This window comes from Harpia harpyja, chromosome 3 (genome assembly GCF_026419915.1).
Source record: "Harpia harpyja isolate bHarHar1 chromosome 3, bHarHar1 primary haplotype, whole genome shotgun sequence".
Taxonomy (NCBI): Eukaryota; Metazoa; Chordata; class Aves; order Accipitriformes; family Accipitridae; genus Harpia; species Harpia harpyja.
Window position 1 is genome coordinate 80,355,723 of NC_068942.1, and position 24,739 is coordinate 80,380,461.

Sequence of the window (24,739 nt, forward strand, 5' to 3'; positions counted from 1 at the left end):
AGAAATGAAGATCGGGGACAGAAGCTGTTAAGAGTGAGACTTCACTTGAAAACTGTTTGAGGAATGTGACATGGGAGGGGAGTGTGTGCAATGCTAACCCTGAAACAGGCTCCCTTTGAGAAATCTAACTTAGAGTTCAAGTGGCGCATTTGGCTTGTTTGACACAGGGGTAGAAAACAAAAAGCAGAGAGAAGTTTAATCTTAATATTGACAGGATATTGTCTTAGGAACTGGTGCAGAGAAATGCAGGAGCTAAGCAATTGGAAGGGAGAGTGGGGGTCAAACACCCAACCATTTCAGCTGCTGAGATGATTGTTGAGGTTCAGCATGGGATGAATGTGTAGAAGAAAGCAGTCAGCATGCCAAGACAGAGAGAGGTAGGTTTTCCAGAGGAGCCTACAGGAACATGATCCAGCAAGGCAAAGGCTGGGATGGGGTTGAGTGTTTTCTATGAACCCATCGGCTGATAAATATTTAGAAGGCAGGAGAACAGTTTAGGTTAGTGGCTGATGCTTATCACAAGATGTAGGAGGTATAAACATATTTGGGCTGCAGATGATAGGAGGGTTGCGTCTCCTCATAACAGTCTGCCTCTGAGGTAACTTCCCAATAGAAGCAGAGGACATAGCTTATTTCAAGGTGGAGGATGTCAGTTTGGAAGAGGTTTGTAACGCATTGCACGTGCCTGTGGTTGAGAGGGGCAGGTTGTGGTTCAAGAAGCTGCTTCTAGTCCTCTGTTCCTTGTATATTCCGCTTTAGTGTTTTTATCAAAAGTGGTGCTGGAAAATGAGGTAACTGATTTAAAGAATAAAATACCCAAGATATTTAGGAGAACCTATATCCCTCCAACCTGTAGAAACCTGTGAGCGACATTTGTTCCTCCTCGGTAGTTATACCATGTGCTTCGTATTTTGCCACTAACCATTTTGGATTCTGTTTGTGTTTGATTGCAGAGTGGTAGTGTTAGAAAGCAGGCCAACAGAAAATCCGACTGCACACAGCAATCTCTACATCTTGGCTGGACATGAAAATAGTTACTAAGCAACAGTAACCTAACGCGAATAACAGAGTGAATTTGCCACATGAGGAACAAAGAAGCATTAGGAAATGCAGTACAAGCGGGACTGTGACTTACTGTTTCTTTTCTTGACACGTAAATGATGTTCTTTTAGGGTGGATATCAATACATTTTTGCAGCTGGGAACAGCTGGTTCTGTCTCTTGCCACTGTGTGGTTGGTTATATCGAGTTTGCTTAATAAAAGCTATGAGATAAATAGCCCTTTACTCATTAGTTATAGGGAAACAGAGCCTTTAAGAAAATGTTATGCAGTAAAGGTGCCATAAACTGTTAAATATTTTACTTCCCTTGGATTTTCCTTACATTCTGTAGATATAGATATAGTGCTGGCTGTTTCCCTGTTTTATACTGAGTCTTATTCTTAATAAAAAAGATTTGTGTAGGAAGTGAAAGTATCTGCAAAGCTTTTTGGTTTTAAATCTGCCATTCGGTATGGCTTTGTATAATAGACTATTTAATCCTTATTTATTAATCTGCTGCTAGAATGGTGTAATGTATCTAACGTTTAGCAAAGGAAGGTTGCAGAGCAGCTTACGATTTTTTTTTTACAATTGTATAAAGATTTGATTATTCTTTTTTCTTGTAGGGATGTAGTGCATTATTGAGGGGTATGTTACAATGTTGGTTGATCTTGTAAAAATGCAGTTTTGTACAACAAAGTATTTTGTATTGATTTTCTGCCTGCAGAGTTGCCATAAAAGGGATTTTCGTATTTACTAGATGTAGGGTGTGTGTACACAAAATATAATATTGATATCAGACACGTTGCTACTGGGTGGGTGTGTACAATATACGTGTGTGTGTGTGTGCATGTGCGTATGTGTGTTAAGTTGACCGGCAGTGTGTATTTTTTATATATATATATATATTTATATATATATAAAAATGTACAAAATATATATGCTTTATTTTCATAAATTAGGGATAAGCCTTGTGACGTGAAATGGAAATTGTACCTGGTCATCATCCTTAATGAATGAAAGTATCATGTATCCAACTGCCCATGACGTATAGTTTATTTATACTATTCCAGAGGGGAGCCTATAGTGATAACTGAGCTTATGAGCTTTTTTGTTTGTACAGCCATCCAGCTGCTGTCAGTCAGACAGTTGTTTGGTAATGGTTATTTCCCCAGCTGTGTAGTATAAATAAATATGATAAGAAGCAGTATTCTATATTAAAGCTTTTGATCACTTTTTCCCTTTCCCTATTTTAAGTTTGTCACCTGCATTTTTCTTTCTCTTTTTGTTTCTCTATTAAAGAGTCACATCGGTTCCTTTTGTCTTCCTCATTAATTACAATTCTTGAGGTACCATTAAATATAAATATAGACTGACTACAGGATAGCATCTGGTTTTACTACCTCACATTAACCTGCTAGCTTTGATGTAAGTAAACACAGTCCATAGGCAGATACAGTAGCAGTTCATAAACATTTGAATTGAGGTATTTTTAAATGAAACCCTACAGCATACTGCTGCCTGTTCCATTTCTGTGATCTGCTACCCTAGGAAAGACAGGTCAGAAGCTTCACACGTCATTTTAATAAAGCAGTAAAGGTAAGTGTGTTACAGTGGCTTGGCCTGTCTGATGGCTCTGCTGACACAGCGGAGCTGGAGTGGTTTGATCTTTAACGTGCAACCTGAGGAATGGGGCACTGGGTTGTCTGCTTAGGCATCAGACTACGTGATTCATAATTTAACATTGACGGAATTAACTCAGCACACGTGATGACTCAGTAATGTCTTTTTGTTACTAGGTACAGCTGGAGTTTTATGTTGTTCTGAAGGTCTGGAAGGAAAAATAGACCTGCACAGAATTTAGCATTTTATCCACTTAGCATTGTCATTCAAAACTAATTCTTGTTATTGACTTGATACTTAAGTCAAGCTTTTCAGTTCTGAAACTGTGTCAAAGTTTAATAAGTAGTAAGTGTACAGATAAAAATCAGTCCATAAACAATGTATTGAAAATGTTTTAAGTGGTCAGCTGTAATTGGATCAGCAGTGTTAAAAGTGGGACATGTAATTTTTGTGTTTTAAAGAAATCAAGTTTCTAGTACTGAAATTACTTCTCCATAGGTTAACAGTGATTGATGATTAACCCTTGAGTGGTATAACTCCTAGTCTACAAAGACTTCAAAATGAAAATGAAGACAAAGTGAAGCACCAGGTGTAGATGTAGAGCAAATGCTTTCACTTAACTTACCTCATTCACTGCAAACATAATTTTGGCATCATCTTTGAAAACACTTAAAGAAGATCTCTAAAAGACTAGAGAAATCTGTAAATAAAATATGAATATTTATGGGGAGTAACTGGAGTAAATAACTGTTAGGTCATGACACTGTCATGCACAAGTAATGAACTGAAAGTATTTTTCTTTGAATGACATGAATGACTGGTGATTTGCTGAATCCTAAAAGATGATTCTAGGAAAGTCCTCATTTAATCAAACCTCCTTTTTTAGCTGTTAAAGCATTTCTAATGGCATATTCTGAAATGCTTTGTCTGGTCTGGTTTTTTAGACAGTGGCATTTTTGGCATGATCTGCAAGATACTGTTTCCTAGTGTAAAACCTCACTCGTTACTCTTAGTGGAGTATAGCACAACGGATTTGCATGTTTCATAGCTGGACCGGCCAGTCTCGGTGACTCTGACTAGTATAATTTGTATTTGTTAGACTGTTTAAGTTAGTCTGGTATTGTCTGTATCTTTGTATGTTTTTGTGACATTTCAACCAGGGTTGAGAAAGCCTAGTGTGTGGTTTTGGAGTTTATAAAGCAAAACCTTGCTCACCCCCTCATTACTCTTTTGACAGCTATCAAAGTGTTAGTTATTTGATGCACAAGGTTCATGTATTCAACTTGAAAGCCTTAAAACAGGCTCCCAGTGCTCTTTGAAGTACAAACAGTATTTGAAGAGCAGGCTGTAGATGAGTCTCTTTTGATTTCCTAACCAAATTCATTGTAACTGAAAAATACAACTGTAATTGTGATGACATCTCTTTAAAAGATGAAAGGTACAACGCATCAGTGAGCCACTATGTCTCTGAATGAAAAGGACAAGACTGGGAGACTTTCTGAAATGTACTTTTTACCTTGTTTAGTCATTAGATTGTAACTGAGACTCTAACTGCACTTGTTCCAGTTTGTGTAATTAGGCTTTGTTCTACGTAAATTTCTGTTGCAGTTCATTTCAGTCTATGCCAAATAAACTATGCTTTATTTGATACCTAGATGTGGTGTGGTAGACTTGCTAAGAGCAATACCTTATCGGACATATCTCAAAAGAAGCAAGCTGGTCTCCAGGTTTTATGGCAGTCAGTGGGAAGGGCCTGATCCAGGGCTGGCCACTTCTCAATCCTACAGACTGCCTGTGAGCCACACGACATCTCCCACATACAGCAGATCGACTGGAGAAAAGGGAGCTCTGGGGATAGCGCAGAAATGAGAAATCGGAATAGCAGTGGCAAACTCTTTCCAGCTTCGTGCTACCCAGCACTCCGCTCCAGCGCAGCCCTGCTGCCGGTCGCCTGGAGTCACCACGGAACCACTCGTGAGTTGTCTGCCTCGAAAATCAGAGGCTGGCTTCCTCGTGCCTGGTTCATTGGGGAGATGGCATGGCAGGGTGGCTGGTGGGCTCTAAAGGAGGGTTGCTTAGAATAAGAAAACGGGGACATGAGCAGTGACACTCCACCCTGGACACAGCTTGGTCTGAGCAGGATCTAGAGCAGTTTATACAAGCCTTGCCCTCGCATGTTGGCCATCTGTGTACTGCAAGTGGTTCGGTCCTTGGTCCGTCTGTACCGCAGATATTCAGGGATGGGCTGAGGTAGAGAGAAGAGGGGGTTTGTGAATGCGCCTTTGGACAACAAAGAACTGCCAGTTACTGGTAAATATATAAATACAGATAAATATTCCTCCTCTGCAGAAGATTGTTCCCACTGTGGGTGAATTTCAGCATCAGCCTGTATGTGTTATTTGGGAAAGCAGTTTGGATTGTGGAGTGACCTGCTGTTTGACTTATCATTTGAGGAGCTTCCTCGGTGGCATAGTCCTCGGACTTCCCTGAGGCAGCTCTGCAGGGCTCGGGGACAGCTGCATCAGACGCCTTCCTCAGAAATCCTGTTGAGAGTTGAGTTGGTGTTTGTCGGGTACTTTCATTGCAAGTCTTGATAGAGCTGGCAAAATCTCAGTGGCAGGATAGTTCTACCAAAGAACACATTTGTCGTAAGAATACTCTTCACCATCTCCTTTCTAAAGCATGCAGAGAAAGAACCAAAAAGAGACAGCATGTGTGGCAGCTAGAACATGAGGAGACTACTCATCTCTGATGGATGTGGCTTAGGAATAAAAATAAATAATGGCTCTTTTGTCCCAAGTAGAATTCAGGAAGCACCCCAGGAAAGGATTGGGAAGGGAGGAGGCATGAGGTGGAGTAGGGTGTCTACACAGATCTCCAAATCTACTACTGGAAGCAACTGCCACCATAAAAGCCCATCTTTGTCAGGCTACGAGGACATGGGTAAGGAGCCAGAGCTCTAAACGGGTGCACGAGGAAAGATAATGCGAAGGTAAGAGATGGAAACGCTCACCGAAAGGGTCTAGCTCGTGGTGGAAGCTCACCAAGCGGCAGACGCTTCAGGTGCTTGAAGGGGGGTAAGACGTTCCAGGGAAATGCGACATCTTCCAGGCCCCGCACCACCGCCGGAGCAGCAGTGTCCATGTGCCAGCGCTCGAAGCGACGCCGGTGCCTGGGCTTCCCACGTAGTCCATCCCTTTCCCTGTGCAGGGCCCAGTCCTCCGTGGGGAACGGCCTCCCCTCCTCTCCCCTGCTGCTGGCTGGAGACGGTGCCCCGGGGTGAAGCCTGCCGACTTCGGGGTCTTCCTCTCAACCCCGCAGGGAAATTGAGTGAAAACCAGAGACCCCCGTGGAACGGCAGAGCGCCGGAGGGGTGTAAAGACAAAACGGAGCTGTGGGACAGGCAGGCGTGGGGTGGCTCAGCGCGCCGAGCGGTGCGTGTGGCCCCTTCAGAGGCCGTGGGGACCCCCTCCCTCACCGGGCACCGGTTCCTCCTCAGCGTCCCGGTGACAGACGCCTCGCCGGGGAGACACCCCCGGCCCCCCCCCCCGCCTCCCTCCGCCGCTACACCCCGAGAGCCCGCCCCGGCCCCGCCGGAGCTGCGGTGAGGCGGCGGAGGGCGGACGGGGGACGGGACCGGGGCCGGTGCTGCCGTTCTCTGAGGCGAGGGAGCTGCGCCGGGGCGGCCCGCCCCCCCCCCCCCCCCCCCAACGCCGCGCCATGGAGCGGTACGAGAAGCTGAGCAAGGTCGGGGAGGGCTCCTACGGCGTCGTCTTCAAGTGCCGCAACAAGGAGACCGGTCAGATCGTGGCCATTAAGAAGTTCTTGGAGTCCGAGGAGGACCCGGTGATCAGGAAGATCGCCCTGCGGGAGATTCGTATGCTGAAGGTGGGCGGTGGGCGGGCGCCCCGGGGAGGGTGGGCTTCGGCGCCAACGGCACCGCTGCCGGCTCGGCGGCTGTGGTGCCTGCGGGCTGTGCCCCGCCATTGCGAGCCCTGAGGGGATCTGGGGAGCCCTGAGGGAGCTGCCAGGGGAGGGGGTGTGAGGGCAGCCGTGAGGGGATGGGGCATCGTGAGGAGACGAGGCGTGAGGGCAGCCATGAGGGGATGGGGCATCGTGAGGAGACGGGGCGTGAGGGCAGCCATGAGGGGATGGGGCATCGTGAGGAGACGGGGCGTGAGGGCAGCCATGAGGGGATGGGGCATCGTGAGGAGACGGGGCGTGAGGGCAGCCATGAGGGGATGGGGCGTCGTGAGGAGACGAGGCGTGAGGGCAGCCATGAGGGGATGGGGCGTCAGGGAGCGGTAGGTAAGGTGGCCAAGTCAGTCAGTTTCTCTGGGAGAAAGCCGGTGCCAGTGAAAGTCCGACCCGTTTGGCCGGGGACGGACATGCCTCGGGACGGGGGTGACCCTCCACAGCCCAGGCTGTCACGCATCAAAGAGGGTTGGTGCAGGTGGGAACTGAGACCCTGCAAAGGGCAGGCTGCCGATTTCTTCTGCCGTGGGTGGTGGAGGAGCGTCAACAAAGTCATCACTGTGCCCTTCAGAGAGGAATCGATCCAGTCTCTGTCCCCCCGTGGAGTCAGCGGTGTCCTGGCCGGTACAGGCACTGCTCTGCCCTTGGCGCGCGGTCGGCACCACCCGTAACAGGCCGGCCGGCAGCAGACCCCTCTGCGTCCAGGAGATCCCCCCCCAGAGACAAGGACTGTTGGAGCTGGTGTAAAGCTTGCGAGCAAAAAGTGATCCTAGATAGCACGAGGTGAGGGATGGCCGCGGGTTGCAGCTTTCCTGGCTCCCCGCTTGATAAATCTGCCCCAGCTCCTCCTTAAAATGCCCTTTCTGAGCCCCTGGTTGTGGGGGATCCGCAGCGTCAGAGCCTGAGGTGCAGGTGGGATCCAGCTGTGTATTGAATGCCGGGGGCTGTGTAGGCTTGGAGGTATTCACACGTGGAAGTGACTGCAGAACTGGCACCTGTGAACTGTGGCAGCACCTTGTCTTTGCTGATCCTTTCTTGATTTCTGTGTGAGAGCTCATCCTCACATAGAAATGAGTCACGCATTCAGCCTCTGTGTTTATTTTCCTGATGAAATAAAAGCACGGGAACATTTGCAGTGAGTCATACACCAGGTCCATCAAGCATGCAGAAATGAGGAGAAACCTAGGAGAAAGAGGGAGAGGATGGGGTAAGGTTTCCTTTCAAACACCCAGCTTCTGAGCGTTTTCTAGAGCCAGAGGTTGTACCCATTGCTTCATGCTTAGCAAACGTTCATAGACTGTTGGGAGCTTGTCCTATCTCTTTTTGAACTGCTGTGTTCATTTGGTCTCCATGGTTTCCTGAGGCAGCGAGTGCCACGACTTTAGGAATGTGTTGGTGAAAAAATATTTCCTTTTATTTGTTATAGACTTGCTGCTGGGTGATGGCATACAGTACCCTCAGTTGTGTGTTCTGAGAAGTGGAGAGAGTTGTTCCCTTTTCACTTTCTCCAGGGTACTTGTGACTTCATATACCTCCATCATCTCCCCATCTTCAGCTTTCTCTTTTCCTTACAGAAGACCCACAGCTTTAAAACATTGAACTGATTGAAGAACCATATTAACAGCATGTTGTTTTATTATAAATTGTAAAATAATGACTTCCAATAGGACTCCTTTTTACAAGAAACATGCCATTCAGATTAGACACAATGCATTCTTGTAGACAGGCAATGATTTAGGATTTTGGAGTTAAAACCCTACAGAAATGCACAGAGAAAGATGTTCCATTTTATTTAAAACTTCTTTCCCAAAATTCATAGTTCCTTGGTCTCTGATTTCTGCATGGCGTTCCCAGACTTCACTGCCTGTTGGTATTTGCATAGCAGCAGTTGATACTCATTGCAGTCAATGTTCCCTTCCATCGAGTTAGCTTAATTTGCTTGCTGGGAAGCAAGTAACTTTCAGATTTGCAATTAAGTGCAAGATTTCAGCAGCTTACAGTATTTCTGATTTTTCTTTTCCCAAAATCTTTTTGTGCTATCGGCTTGTCTTTTATTGAGCATTTATATGTAAATAAGTGGTGTAAATGTTATTGTCAAAGGAATATGAAGGCCTGATTCTCTACCCGCTGCAAAAAGAGGCAAAATAAGCCTGGATATCATCCTAGAAGAGCCATCACCTAGGAAAAAAGCGTATTTATTTTTCAGTTAGATTTTGGGGAGAAGCAACCTAAGTGTTTCTCCTATCTGAAGCAAACAGGTGACATGTAGGTGTATCGTTTTAGTAAACAGTGCTGGAGATGCATTAAGATTTAAATAATATTAAAGATCTGAAGATGAAGATAATCGTTGCAGAAGTCACTTGTAATGCAGACAGTAAATGCATCATCCTTAAGGGTCCAAAGCCGACACCACTGTAGCTAGCCATGGCAGGATCTGTGTCAGGGCACTGTTGATTTTAACAAGTGCAGACCTGCTTGACTATCTTTTCAACTTTTTCTCTGTAAATAGTAACAGTTTGTTTGTTTGTTTGTTGAGGTATTTCCTGGCTTAGGCAACAACTAAGTGTTTGTCAAAGATGTAGTGAGATTATGTTTCATCAGTAAAAAATGTAGGGCCTGATAAATTATTATTCTGCACAGCAAATACCTTGTAGACAAAGGGCTTTTTATGGCCAGGAGCCATGGGAGGTGGGGTGGGAGAGCGAGGCAGTATGCAGAGTCTTGAAACACCCTGCGGGATCCCGATTCCATAGGAAAGGCTGGAAATATGTGAAAACAGAGCGAGCCTGTGTGTAAACCCATCAGTGCCTGCTGTTTCCAGAAGAGTGTTGTCTCCCCAACCTTCGCATGGAAGCTGACGCAGTTTTTAGCTCTGACGTTGCAAAGAAGATGAAAGAAAAAGACAATGCAAAGGTGTGTTCATATACGAAATAGAAAATAATCCCTATTGTCTTAGCATAGGAGCATTTATAACTTTGGGGACGAGCCCATGCAGGGCATGTGGCCTGTATGCAGAAGGTGACACACAGCCTTGTCACCCAAGCACGGGGCAGGGAGGGGAAGCCCATCCCGGTGCTGGCAGCAACCAGCCACCGACAGCATTGGTAGCCTTAGAAACTGCACTCTGAAACGCCGCACCGCTGGCCGGGGATGTTTTTAGAGTCGCTGGCAGATTTACGGTGGCTTTGTGTGCACGTCTGCCTGCACAAGAGACATTGGCCCAGTGAACCCGACTGCCTGGAGAGCCCCAACCGTGGAGGCTGCCTGTGAGCAAGGCATGGGGAGATGCCATGGCAAGACTGCTCCCGGGGGACCTTCTCCACGCTTCTCACAGACAGGCAGGTTAACCCACTCTTGTGTGTGCGAGGGCTCGTTCACACAGCTGTGTCCCCTCGCAGCGTCCCCAGCTCAGCTAGAGCTCGTGCTTCCAAACCCAAGCTCGCTGTCTTCAGAAACCCCAGCTCCACGCACGCGTGAGGATGACCAGGACAGACTGTCCCCTGGGCACGGCCTGCTCTGTGAAGGTCACTCCTGAAGGCTGACTTGTACAACCAACCTGTAACTGCTAGAGGTTTTCTAGAAATCTCAATCTGTTCTTGTTGATTTAACTTTCTTCTTGCTTTACAATCAGTTGGCAATTATTTCACCCTCACCTGTCTCTAAAAGTAGAATCTAAGCATTGCAGAGGTTGTCTCGTCTGCCTCCTTCCTGCTGGCAGGCTTGGCCATGCCCGGCAGTTTGTCCATGCTGGCAGGCAGATCTGCTGAGAGCAACAGAGGAGTCAGGCACCTGTTACCCAGCAGAGTTGCTGGAGGCCCAGCTTGCTCTCAGATATCTCTGTTATCGCTGATCTCTGGGAACATAATATGCCAACACACACCGAGAGCATGGAAAAGGAGGGATCCACTTTACACAGTCTGTCAGGAGCTGCCTGGCTGGTGAGGGAAGGGGCCGTATCAGAGCCACGGCAGCTGTCTGACTTTCATGGTGGAGTCTGAACTGGTAGACTGGGCTTCGTCTAATGTACACATGGCAGAGAGGTACTTTGCTGGATGTGGATATGCTTAACAGGATAGGTGGCATGATATGTGCACAATTCCTGGGAGAATCGCTGTCATTGCTGGGATTTTCAGCAGTCTTGCAGGCCATTCTCCGTGTCTGATCACCTTTTGCAAAGTGGATAAGGAAATGACAAGAATGGAGATACTGCTAGATAAATACTAAACTTGAGAGGTGTTACAAGCCTCCTGCCTTGTGGTTTAATGCTTTCACTAGCAGCCCTGCCATGGGAACTGAGGGTGTGCAGAGAAAGTCCGTCGGTTATGCAAGGTCAGGAGATGTGGCCAGGGCAGAGAAGGTTATGCTGACAGCCTCTACTGACACTGTCAGGTACCTTGTGCTAGACAGCGAAGGCGCTTGGTGTACAAATACTCACCATGGAGGACTGAGGAAGTGGTCAGAAGATCTTGGTTGTAACCTAGGTTTGATCCAGATGGGTGCGAAGGTTTTTGATGCTGGCAGATGGTTTACACAGTGTGGGCAGGATTGAAGGAACACGTATGTGGTAAGAGATGCTGTTTAGAAAGATCAGCTCCTTGCTGCCAGTTTGCAGGACTGGAATAGGCACCTTCTGCACACTAACAAGGACCCTGTGTGTTGGCATATGGGCTCAGTATAGTTTGGGTTCTGTATAATGCCCCCCAGAGGCAGTGAGCTCCCTGGAAGGTCTCTCTTTACAAGGAGCTTTTACAGTGACGTGTTTGAATAAAATTATATTTTGCAAAGGGTCCCGCAGTGTGTCCATCGGAGCACAGAAATAGCCCCTGCCATGCCTCTCCTACTCGTGACAGGCTGGCAATGAGGTATGGTGGAGGTCTTGTACTGACCTGCTCTTCTACTCATGCTCACTGGTTAACCCCAGGATTCAAGTCATGGATTTCAGTGATGCTTCACCTTGGGATTAACTGGGTGCTTCCCTATTGCATTCCTCAGTTGAGGCCCCTTACAGTTTTCTCTAGTCTTGACCCTCTGCTTCCTTCTGCTTTGCAGGCTTTTCCAGATGGCTTAGAGGCACATTAGAAGATGCAGCTAGCGTAACTCCTAGGCAATGCCCTTTCCAGCCTCCTTGCTTAGAAATGTGTTTGTTTTAAAGCCTTGGTCAGGCAAAGCCCTCATGGATACAGGTCCCTGCAAGCAGAGGGGACAGTGCCATGAGTCATCTGAAAAGAAATAACTTTCCGGAGTTGGGTCTGGCTTTTCTTTGTTTCCTTTTCTGAACACTGTGTTGTGCCCCTGAGTTCAAGCCCTCTCCCAGCCTTCCCCCAAAATGTGGGCAAAAGAATAGGAAATGAGAAGCTCCAGTAATGTCCACCCTCACCTCTCACAAGGTGTGTTTGAATAACCCTGCTGTGCTCAGGCTTTCTGTGTGGTAAGAAGCTGTCTGAGCTCCCCAGGAGAGGAAGCCCTGGTATGAGCACATGAAGTGGATTGAGAGGAAGAGGAAGAAGCAGCAATAAAAATTCTCCTAATTAACCCATTTGGATTCTGACAATAAGCTGGTGAAGCTGAGACCACATGCTTTACTTAGGCTTATCAGAGGAGCTCTTGGTTTCTCCTAAATGTGTGTTTGCCTGCTACAGGCTCTTACTGTGTGTGATTTCCCAAGCAATTCTCCAGGGAGAGCTGCTTTTCATTGTGGTGCAGTCAAAGGCTGGATACGTACAATGAAAGGCACTGCCGGAATAGCTGTGGGCACCATGATGAATTCTTTATCTATGAGCTTCTTTTCTAAGAGGCACTCGCTGAAGCCAAGCTGACTTGTTGCCCACGGTCAGTTCCTAAAATAACGACACCACAGGCTGAGCTGTGGCTGAGCTCCTTCTTCACATCGTGCTGTGCTTGTATAAAAGGTTTCAGCTTAAAGAATTGAGACCCTTGTGGGCAAAAGCACTGTCTCCCGCACCTTTACCCCACTCCCCCGTGCAGTAACTAACCAGTCCATCTGTGTGTTACAGCAACTGAAACACCCCAACCTGGTGAACCTGCTGGAAGTGTTCAGGAGGAAGCGGAGGCTGCATCTGGTCTTCGAATACTGCGACCACACAGTTCTCCATGAGCTGGACAAGCACCCCCGGGGGTGAGTGGCCTGTCTCTCACTGGGAGCTTTGAGCAAAGGAGTCAGGGACTGTCTATGTCATTGCTGCTCTGCACAGTTTTCAGAAGAATTTCATTAATTACAGGAGAGGTTTCTCAGCCCGGTGCCCAGGACTTGCTGTGTTACTGTGGTTTAGCAATGACATCCAAAAGAATTGCATATGAGCCTGCATGCGCTCCTGCACAGCGCTGCTCACCAAGGAGACTGGAGCACTGAGCCCGAGCGTTGGGGTGATCTTTGACTGGCTTGGCAGCAGCAAACCTGAGTGGCTTGGGAGCATCTTGTGTCTCGCTGCGAAGAGGTTAGGGCTGCTGGGGGAGGCGGGCAGGTGGGATGGGGGCACGCAGCCCTCCTTCTGCTGCTCCCCAGGCGTGTTACACATCACCGTGGGAGGCTGTGCAGTCCCAGGCTGCGGGCACTGGGGCAATGTCATTGAGCTCCCAAAACATATACAGTCTGTAGTGATGTCACTGATGACCCGTATGACAGACCAGTGACTTCTAGCCCTCTGGCATGCTGCTGTGCTAAGGAGTATGTGTTGGCTGGCCGGAGTTACCAGGAGCTGTGCCTGCAGCTCTCTGCGCAGCCTCAGGTCAGGTACCCTCTTCTTTAAACAGGCACTTGTACAAAGTGTGAGCTACACAGGCAGAAGGAACATTCTCCAGGACAGGGTTTGTTCTTTTGACACTTTACAAATGACACTCCCCCTAAATACATTGTCCCTAATTATTCACAGTGACTTGGTGGTGTGGAAATGCTGAGCAGAAGTTCATAAATCATTTTACAGGCCTGGAGCTAAATGAATTGCCTGCAGGAGACTAATTGGGGGTTGAGTAAACAAGAGTCTGTTATTCTCTTACTCCCTGATGTGGAGCTCTAAGAAGGAGAATGGAGCATGCTAATAGCAGATCACTTCGTGAGCTGGTGAGCAGCTTTCACCCCAGTTTGAACCTGCTCACCTGGAATCTGAAGAGAGGATGGATAACCCTCTTTGAAGAAAATACTTCACATTTGCTTTCTGTTCATCAGAACAACTCCAGTGTGAATGTATGTGTAACGCCTGGTTGCATGCTTTGCTTTTGATCTTTGCTACGCAGATGGTCAAGTCTTTTGTGGTCAGGATTAAGATGGGTGGGCACACGCATCTTTGCACTGTGTTTCCAGGTCATTTGACCAACTTCATCCCCTTGTCAGGCTGTCAGTGCAGTACTCTTATCCCTCGAGGATGTTTCTGCAAGGAAACTCTAGCATTGCAACAGCAGTGTCGGCACAAGACCTTCAGCCGCTGACAGCAGAAGGTGCCTTAAAGAAAAAGCCAGGCTTGCTGCATATTGTTTTGGTTTAGTTTTGGGGTTGTTTTTTTTTTCTTTATGATGTATCAGAAGCTTTTCAGCATGAAACACATGAAATAAAATTGGATTTGAGCTTGAAAGTGCCAAGACTGTCACCTCTGCCTTTCCTGGGGTTATTGAAGACCGTTACAGCCAAGGAAGTTTAAGTTTAAGTACAGTAACTGAAATTGAAGAGAGGAGGCTGGATTTTTAACAGAGGTTTTCTTTCTCTGAAGTGTTTGCCAGCCATTGGAGGGAAGGAGAGGAGATGCAAACCAAAGTAGATCTTTATACTCTTGTAGGAACATCCTTCCCCATCCCATTTTGGTCACCTCTCCACTCTGGACAATCAATGATTTGACAGCATTGCAAGTCGGAGCATTCATCTATACCATGGATACTCCACCACCTCCAACTCTCTGAGCAGTTGCAGAGGCTGAAATGCCTGCTGGCATTTCAGGAGGATTGCCAGGAAGTGTGGATGCTAAGCACAGCCACAAGACAGGATTTGACACGGACTTGCACGCACTGATGTGTGGTCATTACTTGGCAGGCTTCATGCTGGCTGTGACTGAGTGGTACCAGACACTCTGGCATGCTCTTAGCTGCCATAAATCCTGGGGTCTTATTGCATTGACTGGATTTGGAAGTGGTATTGATGTTCCCTTTGATGCTCCTGCAATGCTTGGAGGGTAACCTGACAGGAGAGCATTGCTTTCTGCAGAGGGGTGCAGGCAGAGCTCAGCCTCAGCTCTGAAACATGGGAAGAGATACAAACAGCCTTCACCGTCAGCAGCCCAGCATGACTGGTTCCCTACAGTGGAAGATCAGCAAACTGAGGGTTATTATGTGTTTCTTGTAACTTATTTATAGCAAGAAAATGCAGCTAGTGTTTTTTTTCTGAGTTTTCTGACTTGGTCCCTGACCAGGTTTTGCTCAGAGATCCCTGTACAATGTTAGCACTCAAAGGCCTCCTCTTCCTTTTTCCTGTAATAGTGAAGTTATTTTTAATGGCCAAAATAAAAATGTGCTTTTTTAAAACAGGGTGCCGGAGCATCTAGTGAAGAGCATAACCTGGCAGACCCTCCAAGCTGTGAACTTCTGCCATAAACACAATGTAAGTCCCCTAAACAGCAGTAATGATTGCCTGTAACATGGCATTGGAGGAGAAAGAGATTCTGTTGCCATTTCCCTGATTACAGAGCTTTCATGGGACGAAGTCAGATGAAATTTCCTGTTTTCAACAGGAAACATATCTGAAATATTAGTGTATACCCACAACAGCTGCATTTACTATCACACAGGTCCCTTGGGTTTGCTGTCAAGGAATGATTTGCACTCATGACCTTAGACAAGCTTCCAGGCTCAACAGGAATATATCTTTGTATGTTCCCTGTGCTGTGCATTAGAACTGACGTTTAGAAGACTGGCTTAATATCTAATCAGCTGAGACCTGAGCAAACTGCTACTGATTTCACAGGAAGTCCTTCTGTTGATAGACATAGGCATTGAATCCTAACACCAGTTAAAAGGTTTCAAAAATTAGATACAGTAAACCACTTTTACAGCCCTTCCTCTGCTTTCTGGAGGGAGATGTGAGTTGTGTGCATGACATATTTTGTCGAAAGCAGTGGGGACGCTTTAAGAAGCAGGGAAGGAAAGGAGCCTTTTGGAGAAGTTCTTTAGGCAAACTTAGCTGTAATTGGTTTTGTTTATCTGCCAATATTTGAGATTTAAGAGTTGGGCAGGAGATCGCTCTGGAATGGGTGTTTTGTCTTTGCTGGGAGAATTATGTCCAGTTGAGCCACAGGAACTTGGCCATAGGTCTGTCCTGCTTCCAGGATTTGTTGTTTTTCTTCTTTTTTTCTGTTCCCCCACTCAGTCTGAAAGATTTAATGGAATTTTAAAGCCAAGGGAACAATGAGATGCTGCAGTCTGACTTGCTGTAGATCACAGGTAATGAGGTTTTATGCAGCTGCCCTTTTTGGAACTCCATGACACTGGCTTAACAAGCAGCATTTCAGTCCTCAGGAGGAGATACAATAATTTACCACCAGCTTAGCTAGGAAAAGTCTGAGGTGTTTGTGCTGAGGTGATGGTAAGGGAGGGACAACATGAGCTAGATCCTGGTGATTTCAGTAGAGCATACCTTTCACACATAGGCAGAAGAAATTAAGGTCTCTGCTAGTTTGATCAGCAGAAACTCTTTCCCAAGCCCAAATTCAATTGTTGTGAACCTTCAGCAGGCGAGGTGACTTCTCAAGAATCACAGAATTGCTGATGTTGGAAGGGACCTCTGGAGGTCATCTTGTCCAGCCCTCCTACCTAAGCTGGGTCAGCCAGAGCAGGCCACTCAGAAACTTTCCCAGTCAGGGTTTGAATATCTCCAAGGGTGGAGGCTCCACAGACTCTCTCGACAACCTGTCTGGGTGTTTGGTGAAAAAATAATTGCTTGCATTTAAATGGAATTTCCTGCGTGTTCAATTTGTGCCCATTGCCTGTCGTACTTTCACTGGACACCACTGAGGGGAGCCTGGCTCGGTCTTCTTTACTTCTTCCCGTCAGGTATTTATGCACATTGATAAGATCCCCCCTGAGACTTCTCTTCTCCAGGTTGAATGATGGTCCCAGCTCTCTCATCCTCTTCTTGGATGTCAGATACCCCAATCCCATAGTCATTTTAGTGGCCCTTCACTGGAGTCACTCCAGTATGCCCACATCTTCCTTCTACTGAGGATCCCAAAGCTGGACACAGAACTGTGGAAGTGTCTCACCTGTGCTGAGTAGAGGGAATACCAGACGTGCTCTGACATCTACAAGGATAGATGAAGTCCCACATCTAAACCATAGCCTTCATCTCATCTGTGAGCTTTGCCAGGAAAATCATTTGCTTGTCTACCAGATTATCAGTCAATACACTTCATGGACTTCATCCAAGAAGTGATCCCAGAGGACCTACGCACATCTCATTAGGATCTCCCCACATACTCATAAAACCAAGTCCCTTATTAGGAGTGTGTTACACACAACTGTTATCAAGTGAGTTGCATTTGCAGAGAGCCAGGTTAACAACAATCCTTGCTATGCAAACCTCACTCCTCCTGCTAACAGATTCCCAGCTGGTTCTGGGGAGCTGATGTGATACAGAGCTACACAGCTGAAGCTGGGAGCCTGCACAGTGTCTCGCCCCAAAGGTGGTGTATAGGCAGGGTAGTTGTCCTGCCCAGCAGGACGTGGCTTTAGCTGCTGTTAAGAAATCCTTTCATCTTCTCTCTCAGCAGGAATGATTGCCTGGCACAATGTGCAAGGGGTATGTGGCTGAATTAAGAGGGTCTTCATCTGAGGGCCAGGTTAAATCCTTGCTTCTAACCTTGTTTTTTTCTGTTTCCAGTGCATCCACCGCGATGTAAAGCCAGAAAACATCCTGATAACAAAGCACTCTGTCATCAAACTTTGTGACTTTGGATTTGCTCGCATACTGAGTGAGTGCCGACTTGCTACTTATATGGATTGTTAACACAAGAAGTGTAGGATCAGGCTTTCAAACAGCAGTAAAGACTCAGTTGTCGTCTGATGCATGTGTAAATCATCCTATATAAAGGCTGGCATGTTTTCACAGAGAAGCTCTGCTAAAGGCTGGGTAGAGATCCCCCAACCAGCTTAAAGGGAGCTAGCCCAGACACCCCAATGCCAAGTGCCTCTGTAAACAAACTGTGTCTGAGCTCCCTGCTGCCTTGGGCATCTTGGAACTGCCCAGCCGTTGCTTATGCAATGCTGGAGACACAGCTGGAGTTCCCTGGCAGGAGAACCCCCTCTGGCAGAAGGCGCCGTCTCTGCAAACAATGGGTTCACATTTTCCATTGTAAAGAAACCCCCTAATCTGTTTTTTTTTTAGTTCTTGTTCAGACAAATCACGTGGGCTTTGAGAACTGACCACTGGCTGGTGCAGGGCCCTGCTGTGGAGCTCTGCATATTTTCATTTGGAGAAAAATATGGTCCTGATTTTTGCCAAACCTTAAGTGTTTCCAAAGTTGGGTTCTGCTAGTGGCCAGTGACTCATCCTGTTCCTGTAGCTATTGCCTGCCCAGGAGGTGCCCCAACATGTGTAACAACTGATGGTGGCTCATCTGCATCGTTCTGATCCCACATTCCTGTTTGTTTCTCTCCTTCCTGACCCCAACCTAGCTGGTCCGAGTGATTATTACACAGACTATGTGGCTACCAGGTGGTACCGCTCTCCGGAGTTACTTGTGGGAGACACCCAGTACGGCCCTCCCGTGGACGTGTGGGCGATAGGCTGTGTCTTTGCAGAGCTGCTATCTGGGGTCCCCCTGTGGCCTGGCAAGTCTGATGTCGACCAGCTGTACCTCATCCGGAGAACCCTGGGTAAGTCTCCTCTTGGCAGTGGTCAGAACCCCAGTCTTCCTGATGCCTTTGGCAAGACCAGAGCTTGCCCAGGAGGACATTCCTCTGTGGTGGGAATCAGGATTCTCCAGGAGGTGAATTTACCCAGTGGATCTGTCCCTTTAGTAGGTGCTGGCTTATCCGAGGTGTTACTGTCCTTAAAAGGGAGCTGGCTTTTCCTGGCATGACTTACACATACACATCTTGTTAGGGGATCGTGTAGTTGGAGAAACAGATGCTGCTGCAGGTCCTGGCAGGATCTGGGGAAACAAAGTTGGCATCCATGTGGGTGGTGACTGTTCTTCAGAAAAAGATCCATGGGGCAGAATTGGTTTCAGCTTGCATGAGCCAGCACTGTCAGGCTGTGGCTAAAAGGCTCACAACGGACAGGGCTGCATAAGCAGGATCATTGCCTACAAACTGCCTGAAACCATCCTTCCACTCTTTTTAGCAGTGGTCGCCTCTGGTCTGGTGCTGGGCAGTTTAAGAAAGATGTGGGGTGTGTTAGGTGACCACGGATGCCCCTCCTGGTCCTTTGGGGTGGCTCGGTGACTACCAAGGTGTGGGGAGCACAGGGCCAGCCCCGCAGGAGGCACAGAAACACCTGCCTCTGCTCCTGTCCTTTCCACATCTTCACCTGGCACCACACAGGTAGAAAAATGAGGTGCCTGTGCCGGAAAGGGCCAGGAGTGTTTTGCATAAAGGTCTGAAAGATCCAGGTATTTTTCAGGGTTTGGTACCAAGCAAAGTGGTCCCTGCCTCTAGATAACGAATAGTTGGATTTAGTTCATCACAGCTTTGGAGGTCTGGTAAACATTGCCAGTGCCTGCTGATTGATGGCTGTGTGCTTGGGAAAGAGAGTGTGAACATGGAAGTTTGACTATTCCACCTGTTTGTCTTTATTCACCAAAGAATTTTGGGAGCCATTCTGGATTTGGAACAGAGGTTAAATAAAAGAGCCATTATTCGTGTAACATTTAAATGAATCCACTCTCATTGATTCTATTTGATGTTGGTGTGTAATGTGATTTCTTGAGTGGAAAGGAACAAATGCCCACTTTTAACTGAAATATGTTGGAATGAACTGAGAATTGTAATTTTTACCGAGCAGTTTATAAAACTATAAAGGTGACTACTGGCTTTAAACAGATAAGCTCCTTAGCTAGAAAAATAGTTCAATGTCAATTGCCTCATCCTCCAGAATACATTTATGCCAGTGTTAGGTGAGTTATAATTTATTTTTAATGATAGGGTTTCAGCCAGAAGAAATTCCCTCTTCATCCAGGTGATGGACTGAGGCAGTGTTTACAGAGAAAAGCTCCTTGGTCAAAGCTGTGTAATTATGGTGGTCTGGCTATTGTACTGGCTCTTTTGTTATGGATTTGATTTTAACATTTTGCTTGCTCTGAGCTGCGCTAAGCTTCAAAAAAGGGCTGTGAACCTGCATTGGGGAAAAGCTACAGTATGTTCCTGTTAGTGCTGCATTTCAGCTCTTTTCTGTACAACATCCTCAGGAGTGTATAAAAAGAATTTCACCCAATATGAGTTAAATTTTAATGAAGCTGGAACACTTGTGGTTAGCCTGTCCCCTTCCAGCAGTCAGAGAAGACACGACTGTTTATGCAGACAGGCTGTCTCTTGGGAACCCTTTTCCTTTGAAAATGCTGAAACACAGCATCAGCGTGGAGAGCAGGCCAGCAGAGCCCTGCTCACCCTCCCTCGCACAGGGCACACCAACAAAGCGTGCCCACGCTGCCATGCGGCCACCTCCAAAACAAACAGTGGCTCCTGCCAGTTACTCATCAGAGCCCAGGGCTGGTCCATCGTGTCTGGTGTGAGCAGGGAAGTCAGCTGCTGAATCGGATCTTGCTTAACACTTTGGGAAGGATCCCTGGCTGAAGCTCGGTGCTGTGGCATGGCTGGAGTTTCAGATCCTGGTAGGTGTTTGCACAGCACCCTCTAGCTATGATGCTGAGACACGTTTCCCCGCTCAGCGACACACGGATCCTGAGTTCGGCCAGCGCACGGTGGAGGTGCAGGTGCTGGCACAGAGCAGATGTGGTTGTGCAGCTTAGTGCCTTGCCCACCTCATTCCCTGGTGCTCTACCGAGGGGTCTTTTTGCTAGTGCAGATCCAAATTTGTGGTTACCCAAATAATGCAGTGATAGGATCTAGGCGTTTGGCATGGGAAGATACATAGAAATATGTATTTTTCAAGGCGCCCAGCTATAGCGGCCACTCTGCAGCACAGCACAGAAACTCAGAGCCTGGACCATGCACAGTGGCTGGGTACTCCTGCTCCAAAACCTGCTCCCACCAGCTGAATTTCTTTGAGCTGTTTACAGCATGAGGCCCTGGGCAGTTGTGACTGCAGGCTGCTGGACCTGTGCGGCCCTGCCTTTCATTCAGCACAGTCACACGGCTGTGGGATCACTGATGTCCTAGACGGATGTTAGTTTTCACAAAAGAACGTTTGAACGTCGGCTCACTTGATGGTACTCCGTCTCTTTAGATGTTCTCTTGGATGGTGTCAGCCTTGTTAGAGGATATAAGCTTGTTCAATGCAGGCACTGTAAAAACAGCAAATTAATCTGACTTTTTTTTTTTATTCTTGGTCAAAGGGGATCTTATTCCCAGGCACCAGCAAGTGTTCAGCACCAACCAGTTCTTCAGTGGGGTAAGAATTCCAGACCCAGAGAGCATGGTAAGAGCTCCCTCCAGATGCACTTCCCTTGAGGCCAGCACTAACCAGCAATCTCTCTGCAGTACTAAGGAGACACGGTGTTTGGACAGAGAAATGTTCCTGCTTCTTTTTACCCAGAGTACACGTGCTGCCTGCTTTGGAAGTAGAGCTGGAAAAGCCTCGCTTGCTCAGCTTGACCAGTCCTTTGCTGCGCAGCATTTTTCCCCGATCCAGAAGCTTTGCCCTCTACTTTGCTAACGTACACTAGGATATTATTTGGAGGTGGCTGAACCCCTTTCATGACGTTTTAACCAATACCCTGTGTAAAAGCAGTCAAACAAATGCCTAATCTCTGCTCCTTCTCCCCACTTCTGGTGGCATAGCAGCCAACCTACCCATCCTCAGTAATGCCTGGCAGCTCCCCTCCAAGCACATGAAGTGACAGATGCATTTTGTGAAGGACAGGTCATGTTGCTATGGAAAGCTGGTTCTCTGTACCCTGATGAATGAAAAGCTTGCTAATATGAGTACACCCACTGTTTTTTTCCCTCCAGGAGCCGTTAGAAATGAAATTCCCTAATACTTCATACTCTGCTTTAGCTCTCATGAAGGTAAGAAAACTACAGCTAGTAGAAGAGCTCTGCACTGAGACTGAGCAAAAGCAGTCTGCTTTGCTTATCAGCTGGTAAATGGTTTGAGAGTTGGCTACTGAATTATCAGAGGTTCATGGAAAAATAAGAGCTGGTGGGGATTTGGAGAAGACTTTTAATCCACTCCTTCCTAATCCACTCATCTTTACCATGGAAGTAGAAAACATATTATTCCCTTATTAAGATGCAGTGAATGGAAACTGGGAGGATGGAGACATTAAAAAGAAGGCGCAGCTGTGGGTAGTAGCTATGCTAAACACTGGAACAACACAGCTAGTGCCATAGTGGATTCCCCTGTTTAAGAAAGTTGTTCTCGTTCAAGTGAAAGTTACGGGCTTAACTGGTTTTTGAGGCTTGATGGTTTGCTACACCATACAATTGTAACTGTCCCTCTAGCTGCAATTTCTATTATTGCCTTGTGGCAATTGTTCAGTATTAGCTGTTCTGCAAGCTCTGAAAAAAAGCCACTCCTAGAATCCATTAAAAAAAAAAAAGATTAACACAGGTATCCGTGCGAATACTCGTTGGCTGTGGCGAGTAGCTGGAATTGTGCAGACCTCTTGAACGAGTGTTTTGTGTGATCATTTACTTCATCTTTTCTAAGGGTTGCCTTCGTATGGACCCTGCAGAGAGGCAGACATGTGAGCAGCTGCTGCAGCACCCCTATTTTGACAGCATTAGGGAGGCAGTGGAGCTGGGGAAAGAACATGAAAAAACAGCTCGGAAACCAGCCAGGCTGACTCGGAAGCACGTGCCAGGGGTAACATTTTCATAGTAGTATTTAATGTTCTGTGCCTAAGGAGGGGGGTGGTTCTCTTTGGCTCCCAGGAGGCGGGCTCATGCTGGCAGTTAACGGTGAGAGAGAACTCCTGCGTTGGACTGATCTTAATTTTAGCCCAAGGAGAAAACGAACCTCCTGGCTAAAAAGTAACTCAGTACAAACTGATTGTGCATTGCAGCTCCATGGAGTCACTGGGGATAAGCAGCACAGCGATGTGGAAGATTGGGTTTATCCAGGAATGTACATTCCTGACACAGAATAGCAGGATAGCTGAACAAGCTGGACAGGCTTGCGTGCTGGTTTAATTTGGAGTTCTCTGGGATCTTTTTGGTGCTTTTGAATCCCAAATTGTGGAGGTGGCAAAAATGCCCAGTTCCGTTTGTAACTGCTGATGGGATGTGATCCCTTACTCAGTTCCAGACGTTACACAATGCACTGGGTGTTTCTGCAACGGGAGTTGCCAAGCAAATGTCTCCCTGCCATTTCAGTCTTTCCAGACTCCAGCCCAAGTCTCCAAATCCAGCCTCACGATGAGAGTCATTCAGCAGTTCGTTCTTCCTGTGAGCCACATTCCCCATGACAGCTGTAACACTGAACTGGTAACATGCAGGGCAGTTGGAGATGTAGGATGGAGAACTGCTACAGCATATAAATTCCTGGATCAAACTGATTTGCCTCTTCCATTTCTATGACATAGGATGTAACAGTAATATTTGTCTTGCCCTGGATGACTGGAAGAAATACCTTTAATGAGCTGTTGTGCTTGAAGTCCAGTTGTAGAACCCCAGATCCATGACTCTTAGTTTGAAAAGTACAGGGTTACAGTATGAATAGTTTTATAGCTTATATTCCTTTTTAAAAAATGAAATGCATGCTTTGTTCTCATTTCAAACAAATACAGACTATGTAACTTTTCCTTTAGTTACAGTACCTGCCTCAGTTAACCAGTAGTAACGTTCTGCCAGCTTTGGACAGCAAGAAGTACTGCTGCAAAACAAGGAAATCAAACTACCATTTCCCTAACATCTAACCGGATGGCAGATTAAAAGCTATTTATTGTTCAAAGTTCAAGTCATTCAGAATTTATAAAAGGAGGATACGTCGTGGGGAAACTAAATTAATATGTGTTAGGACATATACAAAAGTGGTCTGAAAAGTAACGTACTCTGGGTCAGCAATGGAAGGAAAGTGATGTACGGGGGGAACTCCAAGCTCACCTTAGTCAGTGTTCTGTGTACAAAGGAAAATATATTTGTTTTGCTTTAATTTGTGATTGCATACTGGTTGGTGATTGTATACTGGTTCAGGATTACTGCAACCCCTTGTTTACAGCGTGAATTTAAAAACTCCTGCCTGTCTATCACCTGTATTTCAGACTTGGCAGAAGAACTGCAACCTTGCCAAACAAATCAGAGTCCCACTGTGTCAAAACAGCAATACTGCTTTAGACTGGGGCTAGGCCACTGATCCCGCCAGGAACTGTAAACGTATTGCCGATGCGAGTAGAAGACAGATGTACGTGCTTGTGGAGCCAAGCCGGGTGAGAGGCTACCTAACTGCTCCGGTTAGTTATAAACTTGCTGAAATAGCACTGCTTTAAAGATACATCTGTCTTACGGACTGCATTTATAGATTGCAAAGTATTAAAAGTACTGGTAATGACTTAGACTTAATGGAAGGTTTAACAGGCACGGTTACGAGGAAAACATTTTGATAATAAAACCTGTTGTTTCTTGAGTCTTTTCAGAGTTTCTCCTGCCTGTTTCTTCCTTGCATTATGAGGTTGGTTTTGTTTGCTGTTTCTGTCAATAGTGAAGTCACTTGCCTGTAGCGTTACAGAAATTGTTTTTATCAAAAGTAATTAACTCATGAATATAATTTATAACATTGGCCAGACACAGGCAGGAATTCTACCTAAGCATATGTATTAGAATGATTCTTGGGTTTTGAGTCATCTCAGGATGTAATATTGTGTTGATTTTGAATAAAAGAAGTGTAGCTTGTTTTTCCAGTTTACTGGATGTGTTTTACTGTATAAAGTTTTACTACTGGGCAAGGAACATCCTCTTTCTACTTGAAACCTAGAGCAAAAACATTTT

General features: G+C 46.5%; 2 protein-coding genes across 5 annotated transcripts in view; both read left to right on the forward strand.

The window, feature by feature from the left end:
* The window catches only part of MAP4K5 (mitogen-activated protein kinase kinase kinase kinase 5), a 73,561-nt gene extending 69,245 nt beyond the window's left edge, over positions 1–4,316 (forward strand). For all 3 annotated transcript variants that reach the window (XM_052783666.1, XM_052783668.1, XM_052783667.1), the window contains one exon: positions 954–4,316. In XM_052783666.1, the coding sequence (XP_052639626.1) occupies positions 954–1,041 (88 nt within the window). In that variant the 3' untranslated portion in view covers positions 1,042–4,316. The remainder of the gene's footprint in view (positions 1–953) is intronic.
* A 2,054-nt stretch (positions 4,317–6,370) lies between these two features.
* CDKL1 (cyclin dependent kinase like 1) lies at positions 6,371–24,656 on the forward strand. 2 transcript variants are annotated; one of them, XM_052783671.1, is made up of 9 exons: positions 6,371–6,550; positions 12,652–12,773; positions 15,167–15,239; positions 17,514–17,604; positions 18,308–18,508; positions 21,148–21,230; positions 21,764–21,820; positions 22,464–22,619; positions 23,563–24,656. In XM_052783671.1, exons 1-9 carry the CDS (start codon positions 6,383–6,385, stop codon positions 23,668–23,670), a joined length of 1,059 nt encoding a protein of 352 aa, XP_052639631.1. In that variant the 5' UTR covers positions 6,371–6,382; the 3' UTR covers positions 23,671–24,656. The 2 variants fall into 2 exon arrangements, with proteins under 2 accessions (XP_052639631.1, XP_052639632.1); XM_052783672.1 differs by having other exon boundaries at positions 21,148–21,203.
* Positions 24,657–24,739: the final 83 nt, after the last annotated feature.

What these genes read in the sequence shown, in the direction of transcription:
- CDKL1 (XM_052783671.1), top strand. Translation starts at nt 6,383, where the DNA reads ATGGAGCGGTACGAGAAGCTGAGCAAGGTCGGGGAGGGCTCCTACGGC. An exon ending in GGGAGATTCGTATGCTGAAG is followed by an intron (nt 6,551 to 12,651) that starts GTGGGCGGTGGG and finishes TGTGTGTTACAG; the next exon opens with CAACTGAAACACCCCAACCT. An exon ending in CCTCATCCGGAGAACCCTGG is followed by an intron (nt 18,509 to 21,147) that starts GTAAGTCTCCTC and finishes TCTTGGTCAAAG; the next exon opens with GGGATCTTATTCCCAGGCAC.